General features: G+C 35.9%; 4 protein-coding genes and 1 pseudogene across 6 annotated transcripts; 2 read left to right on the top strand and 3 right to left on the bottom strand.

The window, feature by feature from the left end:
- Positions 1 to 1,029: 1,029 nt before the first annotated feature.
- On the top strand, positions 1,030 to 6,383 carry LOC123196709 (beta-glucuronosyltransferase GlcAT14B-like). Of its 2 annotated transcripts, none has more exons than XM_044610798.1 (5): positions 1,030 to 1,182; positions 1,777 to 2,517; positions 4,234 to 4,309; positions 4,412 to 4,527; positions 5,580 to 6,255. In XM_044610798.1, the coding sequence occupies exons 2-5, from the start codon at positions 1,863 to 1,865 to the stop codon at positions 6,086 to 6,088; spliced, it is 1,356 nt and encodes a 451-aa protein (XP_044466733.1). In that variant the 5' UTR covers positions 1,030 to 1,182; positions 1,777 to 1,862; the 3' UTR covers positions 6,089 to 6,255. The 2 variants fall into 2 exon arrangements, with proteins under 2 accessions (XP_044466733.1, XP_044466734.1); XM_044610799.1 differs by having other exon boundaries at positions 1,031 to 2,517; positions 5,580 to 6,094; positions 6,245 to 6,383.
- A 3-nt stretch (positions 6,384 to 6,386) lies between these two features.
- Positions 6,387 to 8,443, bottom strand: LOC123196710 (formimidoyltransferase-cyclodeaminase-like). 2 transcript variants are annotated; one of them, XM_044610801.1, is made up of 4 exons: positions 8,222 to 8,443; positions 7,607 to 7,713; positions 7,060 to 7,468; positions 6,387 to 6,965 (listed from the first exon to the last, which is right to left on the bottom strand). In XM_044610801.1, exons 2-4 carry the CDS (start codon positions 7,628 to 7,630, stop codon positions 6,448 to 6,450), a joined length of 951 nt encoding a protein of 316 aa, XP_044466736.1. In that variant the 5' UTR covers positions 7,631 to 7,713; positions 8,222 to 8,443; the 3' UTR covers positions 6,387 to 6,447. The 2 variants fall into 2 exon arrangements, with proteins under 2 accessions (XP_044466736.1, XP_044466735.1); XM_044610800.1 differs by having other exon boundaries at positions 7,607 to 8,443.
- A 1,024-nt stretch (positions 8,444 to 9,467) lies between these two features.
- On the bottom strand, positions 9,468 to 12,840 carry LOC123196708 (annotated as a pseudogene).
- Positions 12,841 to 14,444: 1,604 nt separating this feature from the next.
- Positions 14,445 to 17,817, top strand: LOC123196706 (myosin-2 heavy chain-like). The gene is made up of 2 exons (XM_044610795.1): positions 14,445 to 14,878; positions 16,149 to 17,817. The coding sequence occupies exons 1-2, from the start codon at positions 14,696 to 14,698 to the stop codon at positions 17,655 to 17,657; spliced, it is 1,692 nt and encodes a 563-aa protein (XP_044466730.1). The 5' UTR covers positions 14,445 to 14,695; the 3' UTR covers positions 17,658 to 17,817.
- Positions 17,818 to 18,445: 628 nt separating this feature from the next.
- LOC123196707 lies at positions 18,446 to 23,031 on the bottom strand. Its single transcript, XM_044610797.1, has 4 exons — positions 22,716 to 23,031; positions 22,480 to 22,550; positions 19,752 to 19,835; positions 18,446 to 18,697 (listed from the first exon to the last, which is right to left on the bottom strand). The coding sequence occupies exons 1-4, from the start codon at positions 22,828 to 22,830 to the stop codon at positions 18,674 to 18,676; spliced, it is 294 nt and encodes a 97-aa protein (XP_044466732.1). The 5' UTR covers positions 22,831 to 23,031; the 3' UTR covers positions 18,446 to 18,673.
- Positions 23,032 to 24,402: the final 1,371 nt, after the last annotated feature.

Genomic DNA, 24,402 nt, shown 5'->3' with positions numbered 1-24,402 from the left:
TTATCTTCAAATAACTACTGTTCAATCAAACGGAAATCTAAATTTTCTAACTACTTTTCAGATGAATGGATACCAAACACAACCGCAAATAAACTTACATACCATATTATTGTATTCAATATTTTACGTATTTGATATGATTAATTCAATTTCAAATAAATAATTAAACTTTAGAGAGATTTTCCGTTAAAAAGAGAAAAGACACCGTACATATCACAACACAATTTTCAGCTTGTCAAGTGTTCGAGGAAAATATATGGACATTAATAGCTATTCTTCCACCTCCAGGCTGACTCATACATTTTACCAAAAAAAGGCATCCTCAGCTATCACCAGAATGATAGGTTTCTAAAGAGCATTTTCCATATATAGACATACAAACGCCAATATGTATATGCATTAGGGATTAATTAGGTAAATGAAAGCTAAACAATAACATTTTATTAATAAAATAACATTATTTTTTATTAATATTATTTAATTTCAAAATTATGTTATTTAAATGTTAACCATTCGTTGTTCTTTGTTAATGAATCAAATGGCTCATAGGCTTGAAATTTGTTTTTTTTCTTATTTGGATTCGAAAACGAGCACCGCTCATACCTACAATTTGGGCTCGTTTAAGCCGGGGGGCCAAATGTCACGTTGAGAGCAGATTGTCCGCACAGCATTCTAACTACAAATTTGTTGGATATTGCCACGTGTACAAAATCAATTAATTGGCAGCTCGGCCTCACAGCTATTTAATCGTGGGGCTCCTACACGCGCGGCGGGGGAAACACCTTAATAAATAGACACAGTACTGTTCAAGCCCCAAAACTTTATTTACTAAATGCTCATCTGTCTTGTACTATCATTATTTTAATCAAAGAATTTTACGTCATAACAAGCGCGTGTTTCTCCTGGATAGGTTGATTTTTGACGCAGGTAATTGTAAGCCACGCGCCATAAGAAATTGCGTGAAGCCCATGTAATTATCTCCAATCCAATAATTAATTAAGAATTAAATCCAGAGTTATTGCCCATGCCCACAATTAAAGCAAGTAAAATCTTGATGAAGCAATTCGTCTCTCTGTCTCGCTGTCTCTCTGCAGCCATTTACATAGTTCTTTATCGCCACTGGCTCCAGAATTTAAGTTGACACCCAGCTTTTCTCTCGAAGTTATGAAAGGGAGGCAAAGAGTAAGCCCTCTCTTTCACTTCTTAATAATAGCTAATATCTTGATTAAGTATTTGTTTTGTAAGCATTTCACTTTCTTCAACACTTCTTTGGTTATTTTTCTGTTTAAATATAGAGTAAGTTTCTCTTACAACTCTCTTGTTTTTTAAGTATCTGAAGCTTACACTCTACGTATTAATTTTACTTTCTATTTCTCCTTCAAATAACTTTCTCAGAGTTAACTGCTAGTAGATCTGGTTGTGTGTTGAGTAAAAGTTGCTTGATGGTTATTACATGCGAAATCTATTTCTTCTTCTTTTTCTTTTTGGGTAAGTAACAAATTGAATGTCAAAAATGCGAAATCTATTTCTGTTTATACGTTACAGACTTAAAGCTTCGTTCTTTAATCATTTCTAAATACATTTATCTTTCTTCGTTTGTCTTTGTCAATCCAATGCATTTTTTTAGTTCTTCTCTAGCTAGTATTCCAGCTCTTGCTATTAATTGAAATTCAAGATCTTTTTGCCTGGAATCCATGTTTTATTGTAGCAAATCCAAGCGGCTATCTGCCTAAATGTTATTTTTATACTTGTAAAGGTTTCTTTGGTATGTTGCAGAAGCTCTTTGCTTCCTTTCGGTCGTTTTTTTTCAATTGCTGGGCTTTGAGCTAATTTTTGAATCATTACAAGTTTTTGCGTTGCCCATGATGAGAAAATTATATAGGAAATTGGCATTGATGAAGAACCCTTTGATGGGTATGAGAAAAAATGCCAATTCTCACTCAGGGAGGATGTTTAGTGACAGAAAATGGATTCTTCCATGTTTTGCAAGCTTACTTGTATCGATTACTCTATTTTTGTCTGCTACTTTCGGGCTGTTCAACTCTTCTTATAGCGGAGATCAGTTACCATTAGATATCGTTTCATTTGCAAAATCAGATGATTCAAGTGGGTATTTTGTAGAATCAGATTTAAAGAAATCATTTGATCCAAACATTGAATTGCAAACAGAAGCACCTAGATTAGCTTATCTTATTTCGGGAACAAAGGGGGATAGTCATAGAATGATGAGGACTTTGCAAGCCATTTATCATCCAAGAAATCAGTATATTTTACATTTGGATCTTGAGGCTCCACCCCGTGAAAGATTGGAATTGTCTCTTGCAGTGAAGAGTGACCCAATTTTTTTTGAAGTGGATAATGTGCGTGTCATGGCGCAATCCAATTTGGTGACGTATAAGGGTCCTACAATGATAGCTTGCACACTCCAAGCAATTGCAATTCTGCTAAAGGAGAGTTTGGAATGGGACTGGTTTATAAACCTTAGTGCATCAGACTATCCTCTTGTGACACAAGATGGTAAGTATCACAGTTTGCTCTGCTGTTAATTTTTTTTGTTTTAAAGAGTGACCTTTGCTTTCATTCCTGTCCTGTTTGTGTAAATTACCGCTATTGTTGTGATGAAGATTCTTAGGTTTCCCTGCATTAAGGTAAAATCGTTTGTTGACTCTATGCTATTTCACTCATAGATGATCCTGAAACTTTTTAGTGTTTTTTTGTTCAACTTATCTTAAGCTTTTGTGAATGGCACCGTGATGGTTAGATTGCGTTGGCTGTTCGTTAGGCTGAAATTGTTAAATTGTTTCTATTGCTCCTGGGCATTTATATGACTTAACTCATTATCACAGTTGTTTTTTGAGTGCATATAGTGATGCAGTCTTTGCATACAAGTAGAAGTGATATGTTGGTTTGATGAGTTGGAGATTAATAAACTAACATTTAAAGCGAAGTTTCTGTAATTATAAACAAGGCTGGACTGGATTGTAATTTTTGGTGTAATAATCTATTGAATTGATATTCTGGTAATCTTTGGTGTTTAGGATTGGACCTTAGCTCAAGGTGATAAAACTTTTCATGTTTTCATTTTGCTGTTTACAAATTTACTTTTTGCACTTATTGAAAATCCTAAAGAGACCCAATTGATAACTGGAGAACATTCATATTATGTGGACTTCTTATTTGCAACGTAATTCAGACCTTTCAGTTGCACAGAGGGTCTTAAGAAGGCTAGTACATGGTTAACTTTATGGTCTTGAACTGAGGAATTGCTCTATCTCATTTAGGCAAAGGATATGCTCATATGCCTTAAGTTTGGCAAAGGTCAACCCACTGCCTTCATTGCTTTAGGGATGTGTCTATCTGGGCCAAAAGTCGATGGATTATTTGAAGACCAAAGTCATTTCAATAGCTTAGTTCTTGGATGGGATTGAAATGGGAAGTTTCCTTTTGGGTGTCAGTTTGTTTCTTATTCCTTTGTCTTATATTCACATGCAAGCATTATTTTTTAATATCTTCCTGGTAAACTTTTTCTAGCTTAACTTCTTGAGTAGATCCTACAAAATCTTTAATAACAGCCATGAAGGGAATCTTACTATTACATAATTCTAAGCTGTTTAATATGTTGTACTGATAAACTTGATCTCTTATATTTGTTTCAAGAGGCTAGAATGTTGATTCAATCACTGGCTGAGGATAAAATATTGTTGAACAAAATCTAGTGTGGAAGCATTATAAAATTTATTGAACTTGTAGGGGGATAACAATTCAACTTGGCTTTCTTTGGGTAGATTATTGTGGATTAAAGATAAAATGGTGAAATCAGGATTTGAAAGCTTGGATCCTAACAGCAAGACTACTGTGTATTTTTTTTTTTTTTTTAATGACTAACAGTGTATCTACTGGCCAACACTCTGCCTAGCATGTTAAAATGCAGCCACGCTATAGCTTTGAGAAGAGACAACAGATAACTTGTCAGTGTTGTGATCATAATTGTAAACATATGGTCACTTGGAGTTTTGATATCTGATGTATAATGTTTGGTTTGTGTAAGAGATGCAATAGGTCCAAGCAGCACCATCTGCACTATCTTTTTAAGTTGTAATGGTTGCATTGGAAGGTCAAATTGATTGAAAAGAAAATAAAAAGTCTATCTGAAGTACTCATACTTTTGCATTTTTCATATATGTATCTCTGGACTTAGTTTCTGAAAGTAATTTTGATTTGATTTCTGTGCAGATATGCTATATGTTTTCTCAAATATGTCTAGAAATCTCAATTTTATCGAACATACTCAGATTGCTGGTTGGAAACTGTAAGTAATAAGTTAATAGAATTAGACTACGTTATTCCACTTCTACTGGATCAACATTATACACTAATGGCATATTGTATTTACCTTTACTTGTGTTTGCAGAAACCATAGGGCAAAACCAATCATTGTTGACCCAGGCCTTTACCTGTCAAAGAAATCTGATATTGCGTGGACCACTCAACGGCGATCACTTCCTACATCTTTCAAGTTGTTCACAGGTAATTTCTTAAATTTATTTATTTTTTCATTTATTTGTCGAGTGTGTCATTGTTAACAATTGGCCTATTGAAGTTACAAAATTCTTTTATGAACCTTGACCTGGAAGTTTAAAGTAAAGGAATGGGCTCTTAGTTTAGATAATGATAGCACAGACAATTTTGACAAACTTCTGGGTGATAAGCTACAAGGCAGTTCTCATTCATGATATGCCCAAATTTTCTGTGCTTGTCCATGCTGTGGTTCAGCATTGGGCTGTTGGAGAACATGTTTTTCATCACAAATTATTTTTGTGTAGTAAGAAAAAATTATTTTTACTATGGTAGAACAATTGTCAGATTGCAATGGAGTTATAATTTTGCACAATAATTAAAGGGTATTGTATTGGGATACCTCTTTGTTTCTCTAGCCGAAATAATGTTTTTAGGGCCTCCCTTTTTAAGCAGACTTTAGAAGTTTCCTCTAAGGTGGAATGGCTGAACTATGAGATCTTGTCAAAGGATTTTGCTATCTTACTAATTAAAAATCCAAGGTGAATATGTCAAAGAGAAATTGTTGCTACATGCCTTTCTTGGGGTTGAAATATTATTGTTAGCTGACAGCTGAAGAGAATATAAATCAAGTTATATTAAGAGTGCTAATTTACACAAGAATCAGTTTTCTTGATTTTCTGTTCATATTTAGTAGGATTTAAATTGCTTATCCAGCTTACATAATTTTTTTTCTAGTTATATGCAACCCTTTTATGTGGCATATCAAAGTGGAAATGGGTTCTTCCACTAATTCTTCTTGATTCTTCTAGTTCATGTCATTGACTTTCCCTTTTTCTTCCTCCCATATTTTCTATCTTACCAGTTACCATATCTATATTATACTTAGCTATGTAGCTTTAGGATGCCTTCGGCCAAAACGTATTCATGTCAAAAGGAGGATTTCATCAACTGTAATGAAAGTGTCTGTTTTGTTTCATTCTCATCTGTGGATGAATATTTGAATCAGGTTAGTCCTGTGCATAACCAATTTTGAACACATTTTTGTTTCTTCTTGTATACAGGATCAGCATGGGTAATGCTCACACGAACATTTCTTGAGTACTGCATTTGGGGATGGGATAACCTCCCTCGAACTCTTCTGATGTACTATGCAAATTTTATCTCATCGCCAGAAGGGTATTTTCACACTCTTATCTGTAACACTGAAGAATTCCGCCAGACTGCAATAGGCCATGATCTTCACTACATTGCTTGGGACACTCCTCCCAAGCAGCACCCTATCTCTTTGTCACTAAAAGACTTCGACAAAATTGTTAAAAGCAAGGCTTCATTTGCTCGCAAATTTGCCAAAGATGACCCTGTTTTGGATAAAATTGATAAAGAACTTCTGAACCGCACAAGTCGGTTTGCACCTGGCGCATGGTGTATTGGGAGCTCAGATGGTGGAGCTGACCCATGCTCTGTGCGCGGTAATGATACTGTATTTCGACCAGGCCCTGGTGCTGAGAGATTGCGAGAGCTGCTTCAGACATTGTTGTCGGAAGAATTTCGTAACAAGCAGTGTTCATGATGAAAGGTGAGTTTTCCAGATTTTGGTAACCCCAAGTGTACATTGGTTATAGATAATACAGTTTATGTAAAACAGGCTGAATTGTACCTTAATATAAGAATTGAGCATTCAAATTGTAAACAATGTCGATATCTATTTTAACGGCAAAAATTGTAGGTTTCTGGGTACATTGTCTAACCATGACGGAATAATTTCATGTGGCAAACTTCCTCCGGGAGGCGTTGAGTTGGGTTAAATTAGCAACCCATATTCTGGGGATGAGGAAAGTATCACACATTATGTTGTGAAAGACTCGCGATTTGTCTAATAGGTTCCAGTGGCATATGGTTGGAACTATGATCAAATTTACACTTGTTCAATTAGTCTCTGTTAACAGAAATCAAATTCAAGTATTTTTCAACAATCATTTCTGGTGAAAAATCAGTGAAGTAGCCCTTCTCTACATCCAGCCCTTCTTCAGCTGCCAGCATCTCGACCCGGCTTTGGACCCTATCAGCTCCAACTTGATTGGGTTCCAAGAGCATACAAGCTATCTCGGTGGAGTCCTTGCCATGAACCAAGCCCAGCGTTTGCACCATCGGCAGTCCACCTCCACGGGCACTCACCATTCGAGCTATCCGACGAGTGGAGGAGACGTCTGTAGACATGATGGGTATGTTGTACAATGCAACCCAAGAACGAGCTCCTATCGTTGCTATACCCCTGGCCGGAGACACCTGGCTGGGGCCTTCATTTGGCCTTTCAGGAAGGGTTTCAGGCATCGTCCAACCTGCCCATTGGTTGCCCATGAAGTTAGGCCGGTAGTAACCAAGCTCACGTCTGATGGTGTCTAGTGCCTTGCCTGTTGGGTGCGCTGCAGCATACAAAAACACAGGCACTGCAACACAACAAAGTGAAAGACAATGTTAATGATTTTGCCAACTTTTTTATGAACATTCATAAGCTAGTGTTTTGTATGTGTAATGGAGTACCTTGAAATCTGCTGCCTATATCTGCTGCAACTGCTTTGGCAAGCCAAGCAGCTTCATCCAAAGATGCCCGAGCGAGCGGATGGAAAACAATGTCATCGACAACACCAAGCCGAGGGTGGGCACCAGAGTGTAACTCAAGGTTTATAGCTGCATAAGCAGCCTCAACCATGGCCAACACACACTGTTGCAATGGGCTGTAAATGGCAGCACCTGTGCTATCATGAACAACGTAAGATACAAGTGTGTAACGGACCCTGTTGTATGCTCGATCCTCAAATTTGTTCACAATCACTGTCTCTGTATCAAGCCTAGCCCTTTGTTCTATTGAGTTAAGAGCTGAGAGGTTTCGCGATTCAGAAATGAACAGCTTACAACACAATAGACTGGACTGGTTTGTAATCTTTTTTCTCTGGAATAAATGAGATGACATATAGCATCAAAAATTTATTGAAAAGGATTAAAAAACACATTTATCAGAAATCATATTTGTAAAAACATAATCATAGAAGTGAAGATGAGATGAATTATGAAATTGGGAAGTTGTTACCTTGGAACTGGGGCTAAACTCCATGGCTTGTAAGCTTCTTCTGTTAGCTTCTTCTGTTCTGTGTCGGTCAGAAAGTGTACAATTTATGACAATAAAAACTTATGTCCCTACAGGTTCACGGGTCAATGGTTACTTGTCAGCTGAAGCGTGATCCACATGGAGTAACTTAAAATCATAAATTAACTTGTTTATCCATTCAACAAAGATACCATGAAACCCTTCTTCTTTACTTCTGTTTATGTTGATCTAACAAAGAATACCAACAGAAATGAATTGGCATTAGCTAGGGGGCTTGAGTGAGAGGGAGGTGAAGCAAATTTCAGTCACTCAGGTAATTACTCTTTGACCCAAAACTAAGCTTAATTATCTTCAGCATTAAGGCATAGAGAGATTGGTAGGGTTTTAATTGTAGAGTTATTACTGCGAATCCGGCAACATGTGGGGTTATCTGCAATCCACCTAATCTTTTAGGAAATTAAATAGGACCTGGAATATGAATTAATTACAGGAAAAAAGGCGAGATATAAATTAGTTAAGTTAGATGAGGCTTCAATTCAGAAAGTGCATCACAATAGATAAGATCACATATAAAAGACAAAGAAGCAGGTAACTAACAAGGAAATTCCAACAAAAAGAAGATTAATAAATTTCTTGATTATTAGCCACCAGAAGAACAAGAACAAGAACAATTGCAATCAGCTTGCTGGCCTGGCCGACTAGTATTCACTTAAGCAAGCTTGTTTCTGCATGTTCTTTATGTCAGTCTGGACGGCCGGCTGGAGAGAGAGAAAGTATTAAGGGGAAGAGATCATCGGAGATGGTGCCGCAGGGATTAGTTGGAGAATGAAATTCGAACCTTAGAGAGGAATTATTATTTTTTAAAATTTAATTTAAAAAAAATTATTAATTTTTAGAGTTTTGAAAAAAAAAAAAAATTTTAATTTTTTAAATATTTTTGATTAAATAACGATTTTATCTTTAAAACTAACAAATTTAATAATTGATGGATAAATATTTTGATCTTCGAAAGTTAGTAAGTAGAAATTTGGGAAAAGAGTAAACCTTGAGTGGAAATAACTCCTTTGGTTTTCCTTTTTTTCTCTAAAGGTACCATGCATAGCGCCGGACCTAAACCGAACTAATTCAACTCAATTTGAATTTATTTACTTTCAATATGAACCGAATTCGAGTTAAGAAATTCAATTTATTTTAAAACCGAACCGAACTTGAACTATAGAGAGTTCAGCTTGGTTTGGCTTGCGAACTGGATAAATAACTCGATTTTGTTCAACTTTGATTGGAGGTTTAATTTGAATTATGTTAAAAAATTATTAAACAATATCATTTTATCAATAAGTTACGAATTTAAACCACAAATTTGAGCTATATATCTAAACTATGAATTTGAATCATAAATTCAAGTCAAATTTAAACAAAATCATTTTCATTCGAATTGAATTCGAATCATCCTTAATATTGGTTCGACAAATTTAAACCAAATTATTTTTTATTCAAATTGAATTTAAACTAAAAGATGTTTAGGTTTAATTCGGTTTGTATCAACCAGGTCCTTGCACAACAAAATAGGAACATAGGTGCCGTTAGTTCAAGTATAGCTATTTTCCGATGTAATGCATGTTTGAACATTCCCTAAAATCTAACATTATGGGGGAAAATCTTGAAAGATAAAAAACAGATCTTTCATTATAAAATTTCACCCTCAAATGTTCAAACATGAGCAATGTGTTTTCATCGATAAACTATGTGTATTTATTTTGAATATACAAATAAATATATACTTAATATAATTAAATAATTTTAAATTAATAATAAAATAACACCAATAATACAATGATATATATAAGCAAGTAAATATTTATATACTTAAAATAAATATACATAATATTGCTTGTGTTTCTTTTATATATATATATATATATTACATAGATGAATTCAGTTTTATATAACTTTCAATAATTTTCTCTTCTGGAAGATCAGTAACATACCCCTTACCAACAGCCAAACCCTCGTCGCCTGCAAGCCTCTCAACTTCTAGCTGAACTTTATCTCCTCCTACTTTTCTTGGTTCCAACAGATTACAAGCTACCTCAATGATGTCTGCACCATGTACTAGTGCCATGGCTTGTACTGAAGGAAGTCCACCTCCTCTCCCGCTTACTCGCTTTGCTATTCTACGAACAGCAGCAACATTTGTAGAGAATACAGGGACGTTGTAGTTATCAACCCACTTTGTTGCTCCAATTACGATTACACCTTTTGCTTGAGTTATTTCAAAAGGACCCTCATCTGGCTTCAGAGGCAAGGACTCTGATATTGATCCTCCAACCCATTGGTTTCCCACTGAATTCGGCTTGAAATAACCCAGATCTCTTCTGATTGAATCAAGTGTCTTACCTTCTTCATGTGCAACTCCATACAGAAAGGTAGGGACTGCAGGCAACATTAGCATATATTAGCAAGACAAAATGGAAAATTTTTTGAGGAAAAACCTAAATTTATGTACAGAGATGATATCATAACCGTTATTCTCCCATAAAATATATTCTGATAACCCAGTTCTTTCTGCAATAAAGTCTATGAAATATAAATTTGGTAGTACTACAACTGAAATGCCATGTTTTTCTTCTTGTTCAACAAAAAAGTTCACTGAAATACAGTTTCCTTTATTATGAACAAGAATTGAAGATCAAAGAAAACACTATTTTATGCTTTCAAGGAAGAGACTGATTCTGGTTCAAAATTTAATAAATGGTCTACTGTTCCGTGGGATACCTAAACGTTACAGTACAGAAGTTTGAATCTGTTCATAAATTTCATCTTGCATTTACCAAGGGGTAGGCAATATCAATGCTAAAAAAACAACCCAATGTAGATAAAAAACAATAGAATCCTGGTATGTTCAAGAAATTGTTCCAAAAAACACCAAACAGACTACCTTCTTAAGCCTGTTTTAAAAAGAGAGTGCTAGGACTGAGAAATCTTGCAGTTAGGTTACCAATCTTGGCTATAACTGAATGAGAGTTTAAGGAATGCGTTTCCAGTTTTCATAGAAACATCTGCTAACAAATTCTTACCACCAACATATTTATTCTGGTGATTACAAGGAGACAAACCTTGAAGACTAGAGCCAATATCTGCCGCCAAAGACTTTGCAATTCTAGCTGCTTGGTCTAGAGAAGCACAAGCCAAAGGGTGAAAACATATATGATCAACAACTCCAAGCCGAGGATGACTCCCAGAATGCATCTCCAGGTCAATGCTTTCAAAGGCAGCTTTAACCATGGCAAACACAGCCCTCTTCAAAGAGCATGAATCTACTGATAGCTCTGGTGGCAAATTGGAGACAACAGTATAACCAACTCTATTGTAAGTCACATCTTCAAATTTGTTGACAATAGCAGCATCTGGGAATAGTTTCGCTGCTTGTTCAATTGATTGCAGTGCCGCTCTGTTTCGACTCTCAGATATATATACCTTGCAGCAACCAAGCATCAACTTCAACATTTTTCAACTCTTTGCTGCTTGCCACAAACTGCATAAAAAGAGAGATTGGGCTAATGAAATAGCATTATCAGGAACATTTGTGGCCATGAGTTTTTGGGGACCACAGTACAGCAATACTACAAGAGAAATTTTAAGCAACACCCCAAAAACTAGTTACTAGTAAAAAGAACTCTCAAGAACTGCTTAGCACATAAACAGAAATCTAGGTGTAGATAGAGCGTAGTCAGCTGCAGTTAAGTCTATATCATTTTAGAAGTAACTCACACACCCGTATAAAAGGCCATAGAGAGTCGAACAAACTCAGCCAATTAAGAAACTTCTAGCCTGTGAAGTCTCTTCCAAAATGATGTTAGCTGCTGCTATATACTCCTGCATTTGGTTAAAAAACATTCAGGTTTTTGGACTTGCTCTCTCTTCTTGGTTTAAATCAGCTCAAATATCCGATCAGTTGGTTTTGGATCATGTTTCATATTTCAGAATATCAATCAGTGACAAATCTGATATACCAAATCTTGATTTCTTCCAGCTTTCATAAAAATTCGAATTTCACCCAATAAAACTTGAGGAAGCCAGAGCTCTGTGATATGTATATTCAAACAAAATTAATTAGTTGGACCTCACATATCCCGTTCTCATTGACAACAATGGTTATCGGTGGTTCTGCAGATGGGCATTATTATCATAACAGTTCTATATATCCATTTAATATAACTTTATATCTGCAAATGCATGAGTTTCACGCCAATTCACTGACTCTTACATTTCATCAGGCTCAAACACAATAACAACAAACAGAACTGCAATGGATTGATTCTTCTGCTCACAAAAGACATAATATACCACCTACACTAATTGGATAAATAACTATAACCAGAAGATTTCTCCACACAAGCTGGAAAGGTTTTTAGTTGAATCCTGAAGATAGACAAAAACACTACAAAATTTTTCATGAAATAATTGAGCAAATATAGAAAGACAAAAATAAAAAGGGAAAAATAAATATCCACTCAAAATTCAATCTCTTTTGCTTTAGGGTATCCATCATACTCCAACTTCACACCTAAAGCAGCGCGAATGATCCTAAATTTGAGCCTTAAGGCCTCCATTATCTCTTGAATACTCTCATTCTCGGGATCCATAACTGGGTATTTTTCAATCAACTCCTCCATTTGCTTTATACCCTTTTGAACCCGGCTAGAGAATCGGGTGGGATCGACCCGGACGACAGAGTTCCAGAGATCGACACAACCCTTGTAAAATCCAAGTTCCTCACCGGTTTCAAAGCCCAGTTTGAGGCCAACTTGTCGGGCTTCTTCTTTCCCAGTCGTTAGACCGTGATTGTAGCCTTCGACATAACCTTCTTTGATGAGAGACTCTTCTAGATTAAGCGAGGAGTCGAATATGTCTTCATTGGACTTGTTGGATTGCGGAGAGTCCATGAAAGCAAAACTTTGGACGAAAAGTAGTAACAAGAAATTAATTTTACTTGTAAAATTAAAACTTTTGCAGCTGAACAAGGAGAGATTGCGATTGCAACTACCTGTTTGTGAGAAAGCCTCTAAGAAATTTGAAAGCGTGAGCAGATGGCGTGTTGGGCCTCGCTACAAATTTTATGGGCTCTCAGGCTGAAGGACGGTGGTGTTCTCTAATTGGGTGATTCTTATCGATGAGAGAATGGTTGGTCTATGAAACATCCGGTCAATTATACGCCTAATCTCATGTACTGTGGTTAGATTAAGATTCAAACCAGGCCATAAAACCACGCTTGAGATTGAATTCGAACTTAAGTTTAAGTTTATCAAATTCATTTTAAAAGTGTTTGAATTCAACTATTTCAAAAGAGTCTAGTTTGATTTTGATTCGAATCAAATTTTAAACTCGATTCAATGCTAAAATGATGTCCTTTTAATATATATTAATTAAAATAATATTATTTTATATCAAATTTTATAATCATGTGAGCCTGATAAGTCAAATACTCTTGAAACTTAAATTCGAAAATATTGAATTATTAAACTTGAGTTTGAGCTAAACTTGTTTGAATCAAACTTAAGCTCAAACTCGAATAAACTTAACTCAAATTTAATCTTTACTTATATTGTGATTTAGGATTTCTTGGTTAGAAAATTTTCCAAATCCCAACCATAAAACTGAGGAGAGCAATTATAGAGAGTTTGCACATGGCACTCGTACCATATGTTACTAGCTTGCATGAGAGGAAAACGGTGAGCTTTTCTCTAGAGGTGGAGTAATGAAGCCTCATTCCTCTTATATCACTGTAGTAAAAAGATCGGCTAACCTCTTTTCACTATGCATCCCTTCGTTTATAGGGTAAGGAGGGAAATACATTATTATAATTATTGAAATATAGGGGACTTGGCTGATACATGCATGATCAGATTCGCACACGTGCAACTTCACATTTACAGGGTGTTTGATTTGGGTAATATTTTATTATCTTAAAAATATATTATTTAAAAGATTATTAAATATAAATTATTACTATATTTGATAAAATCTGGTAAATATAAATAATTATTATGTTTGATTAAAAAAATAAAAGAATATTAATAAATTATTTTACTTAAATACGTTTAAATAATTATTTTAAAATATTTTTTATATTAATTGTTATATTGATTGAAAATAAAATTATTTTTGTCCTAAAAAATTAATAAAAAAATATAATCATAATAAAATCAAAATTATCTTAATAATATTTTAATATCTTAGATAAATATGGTAATCAGATTACTATTTATAGTACTTATCACATTAATATTAATAATAAAATGTCATTAATAAACTAAATAAGATAATATAAATAATAAAATATATATTACCAAAGTAATCTTAATTAACTGAGAATCAAATGATGGTTCTATTTTCTATCTATACATATTCTAGTTGCATCTCATATACCTCATTCTACTAGGGATGATTAGCAGCATTGGCCTTATTTGAATGGCTAAACTTTCTTTTTCATTTCAGGCGAATTTTCCCTATTTTCGAATCCTCTTGATACAATATTTATCTGTGTTTAAGAATACTATGAAGTAGTTAAATCTATATCCTCATCGTATTATTATTGTGTCTATGTCTCACACGTGCTCTTCAATTTTTTCATATTTTCAGAAGAGGGTTTATCCGTGATTTCAACATAAGTTAAGGCTTGTCTAGTAAATACTCACATCCTGTCTCAAAGTTTGAACAACGACAGGGACAACAAGGTAAATGAGTATAAGATAGTTGGAAGTTGTGAAAATTGTTAAATAGTGTCCAGAATCAGCGCAACATTTGCCTTTGCCGTATGCTGGTTCTTCAATGTTCACCTTTTTAACTCGGTTCAGCATCCAGGCTGGGCTTCAGGCTGAGGGACTGAATGATCCAAGTAGTTACATGGTTCTTTTTACATGACAAAGCAAAACCCACACCACACCGCCCCGCCCCCTACACTCTCTTTTAAACCTCTAAATATACTAAAACACAGACTTAAGAATACACACACACACACACAGATTATCTCTTTCTTCTTAGTTTGTTTGACCTCAGAAAAAAATAAAGATGGCGGTGGGATCTCACAAAGCAATGAACAGAGGAAGAGCGTATGGGTGGATGTTGCTTTTGGATTTTGTAGCAGCATTGCTTGGAGTGATGGTACTGCACAAGCTCCGGGAGAGACGCATCCTCAACCTCCTGCTCAAAGAAAAGGATCATCAGCTCATTTCCCTTCAACTTCTCTTGCAGGTTCCTAATCCTTAACTTTCTCTCTCTATCTCTCTCTTCTCTGCCAATGCCATACCTTGCATGCAATTTTACCTTTCTACATTTTGGTGTCAGCCTACTTGCCTGCCATCTATGAACCATCATGCAACTTTGTTTTACTTTTGTTTTCATTCTTTATTTACAGAAAAAATATGATCATATACAATTGATCCAAATAATTTATGGGATTCTCGACCTTCGTTTTCTTTTTTGTTATTTTTTATGGTCTGGCTGGAGCGTCAAACTTCTCAAATCTCAATGCTGAAGGAGAAAAATCTTAGTGAGTTGCTGCAAGCAAAGGGTGTAGAGACAAATAAAAAATAAAAAATGACAACTAGGCGTTGGGCATTAAAAATGCAAAATACAATTGTTTTTTTTTTATTTTTTTCTTGCCAAAGGACTTTTTCCCTCTGAAGTTTTAATAAACGACAAATATAAATCGTAAGATTTAAAAAACCTAAAATTCTATCCATAAACCAACTGTTATTAAAATTTTCTTTTAAAGATAAAGAGAAAATCGTCATTTTATCAAAAATATTAAAATATTTATAATTTCATTTCATTTTCTCTTTAGATTTTGACAACTCACTTTTACCTTAGTCTCAACTTTAAAAAATAATTTTTTCTCCTTAAATCTTAGGATTTGTTGCAAAATCAGATGCAAGCAATGGTGGCCACCACCATCTTTGCCTTTGGCCCAGCAGAGGAAGGAGATAGTTGACCATGTTGACAAAGATGAAGAAGAGACAGAGATGAATCCATCTCACCTCTCTGTCTCTTACTCAACAGGGAGATGAATCTCCATCAGCATCATTGACTATCTCCCTCTTCTGTTAGGCTAAAAGTGGAGACGATGACGACCACTGTTGCAACGGATTTGTGGCAGGGGGAGAGAGATTTACTTTTCAAAGTTGAAACTGAGATGAATTGGGAGTTTTTAAAATCTGAAAGAAAAAATAAAATAAAATTATATATTTTTTAATATTATTAGTAAAATAATAATTTTAGCTTTAATTTTATCAAAAAATTTTAATGACATTTGATTCATAAGTGTGAATTTGGAAATACATCAAAAGTTGGGTGGGAAATAATCCTTTGGCCTTTTTTTTATCTTGATTTTTTGCCTGTGCAAAGAGAATTACAAGATCTATCCAATTTTTAAAAATCTAGTTATCACCAATCTCACTATGCAGACAGACTCTTGCTTCAATTTCTGAACACTGAAGCTTGCGGTTATAATTTGTTCACGCAGAAGGAGGAGGAATATAACAATGAAATGAAGAACAAGAATGAAGAGATGAAAGCAGAGATGTACACCCTTAGTACCCAAAAGATGGAGCTTGACAGAAGGTTCCTCGAGATGCAATCTACAATTGATTCCCTGAAAGATGAACAAAAGACCTTGGAGTCTGCAATGGAGGAGATGAAGAATGAGATCAAAATGCGGAGAGAAGCTGAAATGGCTTCAGCAAAAGAAATCTCTCAACTCACTGTTCTAACAGAAAGCTTGAAGCAGAAGGAAGCTGAAATTCAGGATTTGAAGCACCGTGCTGGATTCCCCATTCAAGTGCCTGTAAATTTGACTGATTCTGTAAATATGGCGGAGAAGGATAAATCAGATTTGAGTTCGAGAAAAGATGAGGATAGAGAGTTAAATAAATACACTAATATAAGGGATGATGAGAACTCAACAAGTTTTGAAGATGGAAATGAGAAGAAGTTGGGAGCAAATAATATCAGCGAAATGACACTTGAGCAGTTGCCTAAGGTTGAGATTTCTCAAGAAGAAGATGACGGTAAGCATGGAGGTGTTGTTAGAGAAAGCGTTGATAAAGGTGGTTCTGAAGTAGGAAAGCAAATAAACATCACAAATTCAATGAAGGCAATTGTTGATGCTCATGAAAATGTTTCAAAACTAGGAGATAAAAATAGTGATGAACAAGACAGTGATGAAAGTGAAATTACTGAAGATATGGTACTAGGAAAAGCACAAAACTCTGAAGATAAGAGCCAGGAAGTTCAATTGAATTCTAAAGGTTTGAAGAAGTTAGAGATTTTAGATTCTAGAATTGATGTAGGTTCGAGATTGAGACGGAAACATGGCCGTGTGAGCAGAACGAGGGGAAAGAGATGGAGAATGATTGCCAGAAGCAGAGGTCCTGAATACAATAGTCAACTGCCGAGCATGAGCAGAAGATTTCATAGACTTGGTCGAGATGGATTCAAGAGCAAGACAGAAGGTCAAATTTCTATTGACGGAATAGGAAAAGGAGAGAAGAGAGCAGCGGATGAAAATCCACAGGAAGTAAAGAAGGCATTGGATTCTGAATATCCAGAAAACAGAGATGCAAGGGCTGATCCACAAAAATCACAGTTGGTGCAAGAAAATGAAACGTTTAAGTCCCATAATTCTCCAGACATGAAATTGCAAAGGAATACACCTCCTGATGATGAATCCACTAAAATTTCAAGCTATGCTAAAACACAGGAACTGGATGAATTCAGGCAACCAGAAGAAGAGGAAGAAGCCAGCAGCACCGAACGAAAGATGAGCAGCAGAAATAACCGTGAAGAAGAAAACGACATAGGCAAAGAAGTAAAAGACGACAACAAATCTGAAATGACAGATGAAACAGAGGCTGTAGATACGCAAGAAAAAGAGGCTGAATCAACTGACGGTGATTCTGTCAGGGAATCCAATTCCAATCTGGAGGAAGACAAAGAAGTGTACAAGGAGGAAACAGAGGACTCCGAATTTTAGCTGACTAAATTTTAAAACCTTTTCTTCTTCTTTTATTTAATCAATTCCGGTGTGCTAGCAGTGGCGGAGGTAGAGAAAGCTAAATCATTTCTTATCCTTTCTTCCATGTTTCACAACATTATGTTAATGCACTTCCATTCAATAACATGATTTTATGATATCTATTCCAGTAAGAGGACTAGGTGAGTAACTAACCATGCCTATCAATATTATTACATTATGATAGAAGGACCAGTAATGTGACCACTCCAATAGAAAGTGCCGGTAAAGAAAACATCATTTTCTAACTGAACTTATGCTCGAACCTCGATTGTCTGTTCTTGTCACACACACCAAACAAAGAAGTCAACATATGTCAAGATGATTATCTGCATAAAGAACTCGCTACTGCAAACTTTTGTCAAGAAATTTGACAAACTATTCTGTGCTTCCAGAGTCATCCTACTAAGTTGAATTTATGTACACAACACAAACCTGAGAGGGGCATCTTGTTTGGATAGTAACACAAAATTCAAAGAAAAAATTAGTTTCTATGGTCATCACTTCAAATAGTGTGGACAAAAACCTAAGAGGGGCATCTTGTTTGGATAGTAACACAAAATTTAAAGAAAAAATTAGTTCTATGGTCATCACTTCAAATAGTGTGGTTTGCGTTATGTTATTTCCATGTAGTGCATGCATGATCACAGTGCACAAACAGAAGTGCAAATGCCTACCATCAGAATTAACAAAAGTCGGCATGGTCAGATATAACCAATAAGTTAAAAATGTTCTGAGTGCCATTCTCATTATCAGAACAAAAGATTATTTAAAAATTACTTGGGAATGATAAGTACATGAAATGGTTAATTGGCTCCAACAAAGCAATCACCCTTCAAGTTTAATTATCTTTAATCTCCAAGAAAAAATCATACACTGGGTAGCAGTGTTGACAAAGAAAGAAATTCTTAAGACATTAAAGCTCCAATATATGCACATTATTACCAGGAATTTGGGAAAATTTAAAGCTCCAAAACTTATTGTGCAGCTTCAACCAATTTCTGTAAATAGACAAGAAAAGAATAAGTTGTAATCCTAAAGTAGCTCACCAATACAAATGTTGGTTATTGTATCAGAGAGTCATACAACCATAGCAAATTAATAAAAGAAAATCAGTTCTGGCCATTTAAATATCAATAAAACTATGTATACCCACTTTGGGTACACAAATATGTACACATTTATATGTGTCATCATGTGATTGGATGATTTTGAATTAAGAATAAAACAATAACCAATTATATGATGACACATATGAGTGTGTATACATTTGTGTATCCAAAGTGGGTACACATAGTATTGCTCTTTAAATATTTCATACTTCTTTCTACAAATTAATGTCCATCCAAGTCACCATTTAGATTGTCCAAAACATTATTTTATCAATTTTATAAGCAGGATTAGAAAACTCTCCAATTTAAACTTGTCAATCAATTAAATTTTCTTCACAAATATAAATGGTCTATGTAACTCATCTTATTGAAAAAACAAAGCAAAGTTAAGTTGCAGAGGACATTATTTCATGTCAAAACAAATATCTCACATATAGTAAGAAGAGACTTAAAGCATATTAAGGCAGCATGCAGATTCATACCATATACACGTTTTCTGACCTACGAATGTAAGAGACCTAAGGCATAAGGTTTCACATCTCTAAAGGAGCTTCTTTTGAAATAAGGTGAAGCGTGTAGAAATCAACATTATGAGCATAATTGCTTTAATCTCTACATTACATATGCATACACTGTTATGAGTTGGAGAGATAGTGAGTATTCTGACCGTGGATGATCTTATTCTACATAACTGGATGCCTATGATATTATTAGGCCAAGGTAGGACACCACTTCCTAAAGCATTATGTTTCAATTTATTGCCAAACATTCATTTTCTATACAAAGAATAGTACTGTGGTAGCATGGCAAATGATGGAAACGATTACAAAGACTATTCATTTGAAATTGAAGAGAAAAATGTTTGACACTCTAAATTTATTGCCAAATACTTATTTTCTAGACCGGATTATTCATATTTGCAGAAAAAATAATAGAAAATTACCTCTTCCTTCACTTTGCCTCCAGTAAACATTTTGTATCCTCCAAAGAAGAGTAAGCCCCAACCAGATAATGAGACAATTACAAACTGCAATGGAAAATATTCCAGTCAATGCTGTTTATTTTCTCAACATACATGACTCCCCTACTCCTCTGTAACGCTCTATGCTTATCATTAGAAAATAAAAAAAAGTAACACTATATACACAAACAATGTGCACAAATGATGACATGTTACAATGTGATTGTGTATTGTTTTATTTTTAATTCAAAATCATCTAATCACATAATGAATGTCATTGTTTATGTGCAAGTTTGTTCACACTATGTAATACCTCAGGTACGTTCCAGGGCATTTATGTGTTTTGACCCTGTTTTGAGATATTTTCAGTCCTTTTTCATGCCTCTGAATTGGAGAGATCGTTTACTCTTCCTGTCTCGTTCTAGAGGAGAGTCTCTCTGTGCTGAAACTGAACCACTGCTCATAAGGGGAACTGGCATGACAGCAGGGGATGTAACCTTTTGCCCTGTGGTCTAACTGAACCTCCTCCTCACAAAAACCTTTGCTCTCAAAGCTTTATCGTGGGCCTCTGCATAAGTTTTGGTTGGCTGCGCCCCCGTCATAACATCTCACTCTATCTCCGGATCTAGCCAATACACGAACTTCTACATACACCCATCTCTGTATAAGCTATCTCGGGGGCTTACTGGGACAACTGATTGAACTTCGTGGAATATTCTTTTACTGAATCTGTCCCCTACACTAGATTAATAAATTCCTATGCCCTAATACAAGTAACATTGACGCCTCTATACTTTGCCTCAAATCGATGCCTGAACTCGGACCAAGTCATCTCTGAGACATTGATCGTCTCTCTGACTAAGTTCCACCATATTCTTGCCCCTGACTTGAAAAGATAAGTGGCATATCTCACTCTCTCATCATCTTTCTGAAGATCTCTTGCACATCATGTGCACTGGTCCCCCCTGGGGTACCTGGGGAACTGCTCCTTCACTCTAGCTCCTCTGAGAGGGATCTATTGGTGTTCGGCTCATAGGTCCTGAAAATAAACACATTAGTCTCATAAAACTAAACAGGTATAAGTGAAAACTTAACTTACAGTGATCGGCTACGAGGGCAGTCAGCGTGGCTAAAGGGTATTTCATCTCTATGTTACTTGGATTACTCCATTTTGATTTAGAAAACATCTTTTAGGTTCTTAAAATCATACTCTGATACCAACTTGTAACATCTCTCCCTAGAAATACAACCCACCGAAGGAGAAATGTTATAAATTAATATTCGTAACGTCTATTTTTCTTTCTTTCTTTTTATAATTGATCTCAGCTCCGTATCTTCCCAAAAAATTTATCCCTAAAATCATGTCAAAACTAACATTTCAAACACAATTAGGTCTACTAGTAACTGTCGGCCTTGAATTACAATACTCTATCCTAGTAGCATCATTTCACTAATAACTGACCCCTCATTACGCAACTCGATCATAATCCTCTGGCTATTCTGAGGGGTTGTAACTTTAACCTTTCAAGCAAACTCTTGGCTACAAAACAATAAGTAGCCCTACAATCAACTAAAACATAAATAGGAGTATCAAGATAGAGAATCTAACCCGTGACTGCTACTGGGTAAGCCTTTGCTGGGTCCTGGGTGATCGCATAAACTTTGGCTGTGACCCCTCCTATAGGTTGTTGTTCCTGCTGCTCTACTCTCACTGGGGTAGCTGTACAAAAACGGGTGATATGTCCAGGTTGACGACATCTGAAACAAACTGCCTAACCTGTCAAACACTCTCATTTATGCTGCTTCCCACATTTCTGGCAAGTTGGTATCTCAAATCCTCTCTGTTTCTTTCCACTTTTCCAGTTCTTAGAATATGGTAGAACTTAGTCAGAGAGACGATCAATATCTCAAAGATGACTTGGTTCAAGTTCAGACGTCGATTTGAGGCAGAGTATAGAGGCGCTGATGTTACTTGTATTAGAGCCCAAGAGTTTATTAATCTAGTGTAGGGGACAGATTCAGTAAAAGAATATTCCACGAAGTTTAATCAGTTGTCTCAGTATGCCCCTGAGATAGCTAGTACAGAGATGGGACATATGCAAAAGTTCGTGTATGCGCTAGATCCGGAGATAGCCCGAGATATTATGACAGGGGCGCAACCACCCAAGACTTATGCAGAGACCCTCGATAGAGCTTTGAGGGCAGAGGTTTTTGTGAGGAGAAGGTTCAGTCAAACCACAAGGCAAAAGGTTACACCCCCTGCTGTTATGTCAGTTCCCCCGATAAGCAGTGGTTCAATTTCAGCACAAAGAGACCCTCTTCCAGAACGAGATAGGAAAGGTAAACAACCTCTCCAATTCAGAGGCATGAAAAAGAACCGGAAATATCTCGAAATAGGATCAAAAGACATAAATACGCCTGAAACATACCTGAGGGTATTACACAATATTTTATTAAAAAGAAAAAATGGTCCATTTGGTACCTGTTTCTAAATGACTTTTCCAGTTTTCGGCATAAAAAAGCCTGAAATATACAAATTTCATTGTCTAAAAGATTTTGAAAGCTGGAATGCATTTCGATTGTGTTTGTTCTCATATTCATTTAAAAAAATTATAAAAATTAATTTTGCAAACAATAACAACAAACCTATACTCAGCTACATACATTCATACACATATAATACATTTAAAGGAAAAAAAAAATTACTTACATGTTCTTCCTTCCACTTAGAGGGGCTCATCGGGTCTTCCCACCAATTAACCTTTGGCGGGCCGTGGTGATCTGCGAAAAATCGAAAGAAAAAGAATCATGAACCATGAAGCTGTGTACTTAACTTTGGTAGCAATAAAATTAGATCGGGATTCAATGGAGTTTTAAGGCGCAACAGAGATAATTAATATGCATAGATCTACATCAACAACGGTTTGTTTGAATAATAGATATTACCAGCAGCACCGGCAAGACCACGCCGTTGAATAAGAGAAGTGGCTTGCGCCGATGTTCTGGAAGAGGAAAGTCGGGCTAGTGTCGATGCAGCTTGACGAGCTGCTATTGTAGCCATGGCTCACAGCTATTCGACCGTTTATGTGAGGGACAGCAGAAATGGAATCGATGAAAAAGAAGATCACCAATGTGATGCCTTCAAGCATGGTGGGATACGGTGACGTTACGTCGTGGCAGGTTGATCAGCTTAATGAAGCGGTTAAAACGGTGAGTATGACATGCGTTTTGGAGGATAGACCTCGGGTGAAGGATATCCATTTTAGTTGATCCTTTTCAATTTTTATCGGGGGAGAAGGACTATTTCCCACCCAACTTTTGATGCATTTTCAAATTGGCACCCACGGCAGATGAAAATCCAGTTTTCCCACCCGTGACCAAACTGCCGTCCAATTTTTCAGTTAGGGACAGGGGCAAAATCGTCATTTGCTATTTAAAACCTTAAAACTTTTAAATTTTACCTTTTCCCCCCTCCAGGTTTTAAAAACTAATAACTAACCCATCCTCAAAGTTTGAAAAGTTTAATTTCACCCCTGGGGTTTGCTCCTTCTCCGGCCACCATCGACGGTCGACGCATTCGATCGATCTCCCATCTCCGACTACAAAGGACGACCCTTCGTCACCCAGATCTGGACGACGAAGGGTCGTCCAGATCTGGAAGAACAGACGAAGGACGACGCTTCGTCGTCCTTCGTCGTCGCGTCTTCCAGATGCGACGAGCCACGAAGAGAGAAGAGAAGAGACCTTCGTCGAAGCAGACATCCCAGATCTAGACGACGAGCGACAAAGGGAGGTCTCTTCGTCGCACCACCGCCGTCGCACCAGGAGAAGGAGGAGGCCGGTGACGACGCCGGAGAAGACGTCGGGAGATGAGGTTGAAGAATGGGGGTGAAATGCTAGTTTTGAAAGTTATGGGGGGCGGCTGTATTTTGAAAAATATGGAAACCCTAGGTTTGGGGGTGAAAATGTTAGTTTTTAAAGTTTAAAAACTTTAGGTAAGGTGAAAATGTTAGTTTCTAAAACCTAAGGGGGGTGAATGGTAAAACCCTCACATCAATTTTGAGAAATTAAATTAAGGGGTATTTTGGTCATTTCATCTAACAAGGGTAAAATGGACATTTTACCCTTATGCAAACAGATATCATCCATTTTAACAGCTTATGAGTGGGAAAACTGGATTTTCATCTGCCGTGGGTGCCAATTTGAAAATGCATCAAAAGATGGGTGGGAAATAGTCCTTCTCCCTTTTATTGGCCACATATTGTAAAATGAGTCATGGTTTAAGTTAAGACTGGATCCAATTTGAACCAGCTTAATCTTAAAAGCTAGCGTAATTTGATTTAACTTAATTTAAATTTATTTATTTGATTAATTTTTTAAATTAAGCAAATTTGAGTTAAGATATAATTTATTCAGTTCGAATTCATAGTTTGAATAAATGTTCAGATTCATTATTTGATTTGGTTTAAATTCATCGAATTCATAGTTGGGTTCAGCTAAAATTTATAGTTTGAATAAGAGATTTTGTATATTATTTGAGTAAAATAATATCGTTTTATTAATGAGTTAAAATTTGAACTATAAATTTAAACTGAATCAGATCACAAATTCAAACAATTGATTCAAATTACTA

Source organism: Mangifera indica, chromosome 14 (genome assembly GCF_011075055.1).
Source record: "Mangifera indica cultivar Alphonso chromosome 14, CATAS_Mindica_2.1, whole genome shotgun sequence".
NCBI lineage: Eukaryota > Viridiplantae > Streptophyta > Magnoliopsida > Sapindales > Anacardiaceae > Mangifera > Mangifera indica.
This window is presented reverse-complemented; position numbering and strand designations above follow the sequence as displayed.

Coding starts and splice junctions, on each gene's coding strand:
- LOC123196709 (XM_044610799.1), top strand. CDS start 1,863: ATGATGAGAAAATTATATAGGAAATTGGCATTGATGAAGAACCCTTTG. Junction 4,310..4,411: donor CAGATTGCTGGTTGGAAACT/GTAAGTAATAAG, acceptor TTGTGTTTGCAG/AAACCATAGGGCAAAACCAA. Junction 4,528..5,579: donor ATCTTTCAAGTTGTTCACAG/GTAATTTCTTAA, acceptor TCTTGTATACAG/GATCAGCATGGGTAATGCTC.
- LOC123196710 (XM_044610800.1), bottom strand. CDS start 7,630: ATGGAGTTTAGCCCCAGTTCCAAG. Junction 7,469..7,606: donor AGTTTAGCCCCAGTTCCAAG/GTAACAACTTCC, acceptor CATTTATTCCAG/AGAAAAAAGATTACAAACCA. Junction 6,966..7,059: donor TATAGGCAGCAGATTTCAAG/GTACTCCATTAC, acceptor GTTGTGTTGCAG/TGCCTGTGTTTTTGTATGCT.
- LOC123196706 (XM_044610795.1), top strand. CDS start 14,696: ATGGCGGTGGGATCTCACAAAGCAATGAACAGAGGAAGAGCGTATGGG. Junction 14,879..16,148: donor CCCTTCAACTTCTCTTGCAG/GTTCCTAATCCT, acceptor TTGTTCACGCAG/AAGGAGGAGGAATATAACAA.
- LOC123196707 (XM_044610797.1), bottom strand. CDS start 22,830: ATGGCTACAATAGCAGCTCGTCAAGCTGCATCGACACTAGCCCGACTT. Junction 19,836..22,479: donor CTAAGTGGAAGGAAGAACAT/GTAAGTAATTTT, acceptor TTTCCATTGCAG/TTTGTAATTGTCTCATTATC. Junction 18,698..19,751: donor GAGGCAAAGTGAAGGAAGAG/GTAATTTTCTAT, acceptor GTCTATTTACAG/AAATTGGTTGAAGCTGCACA.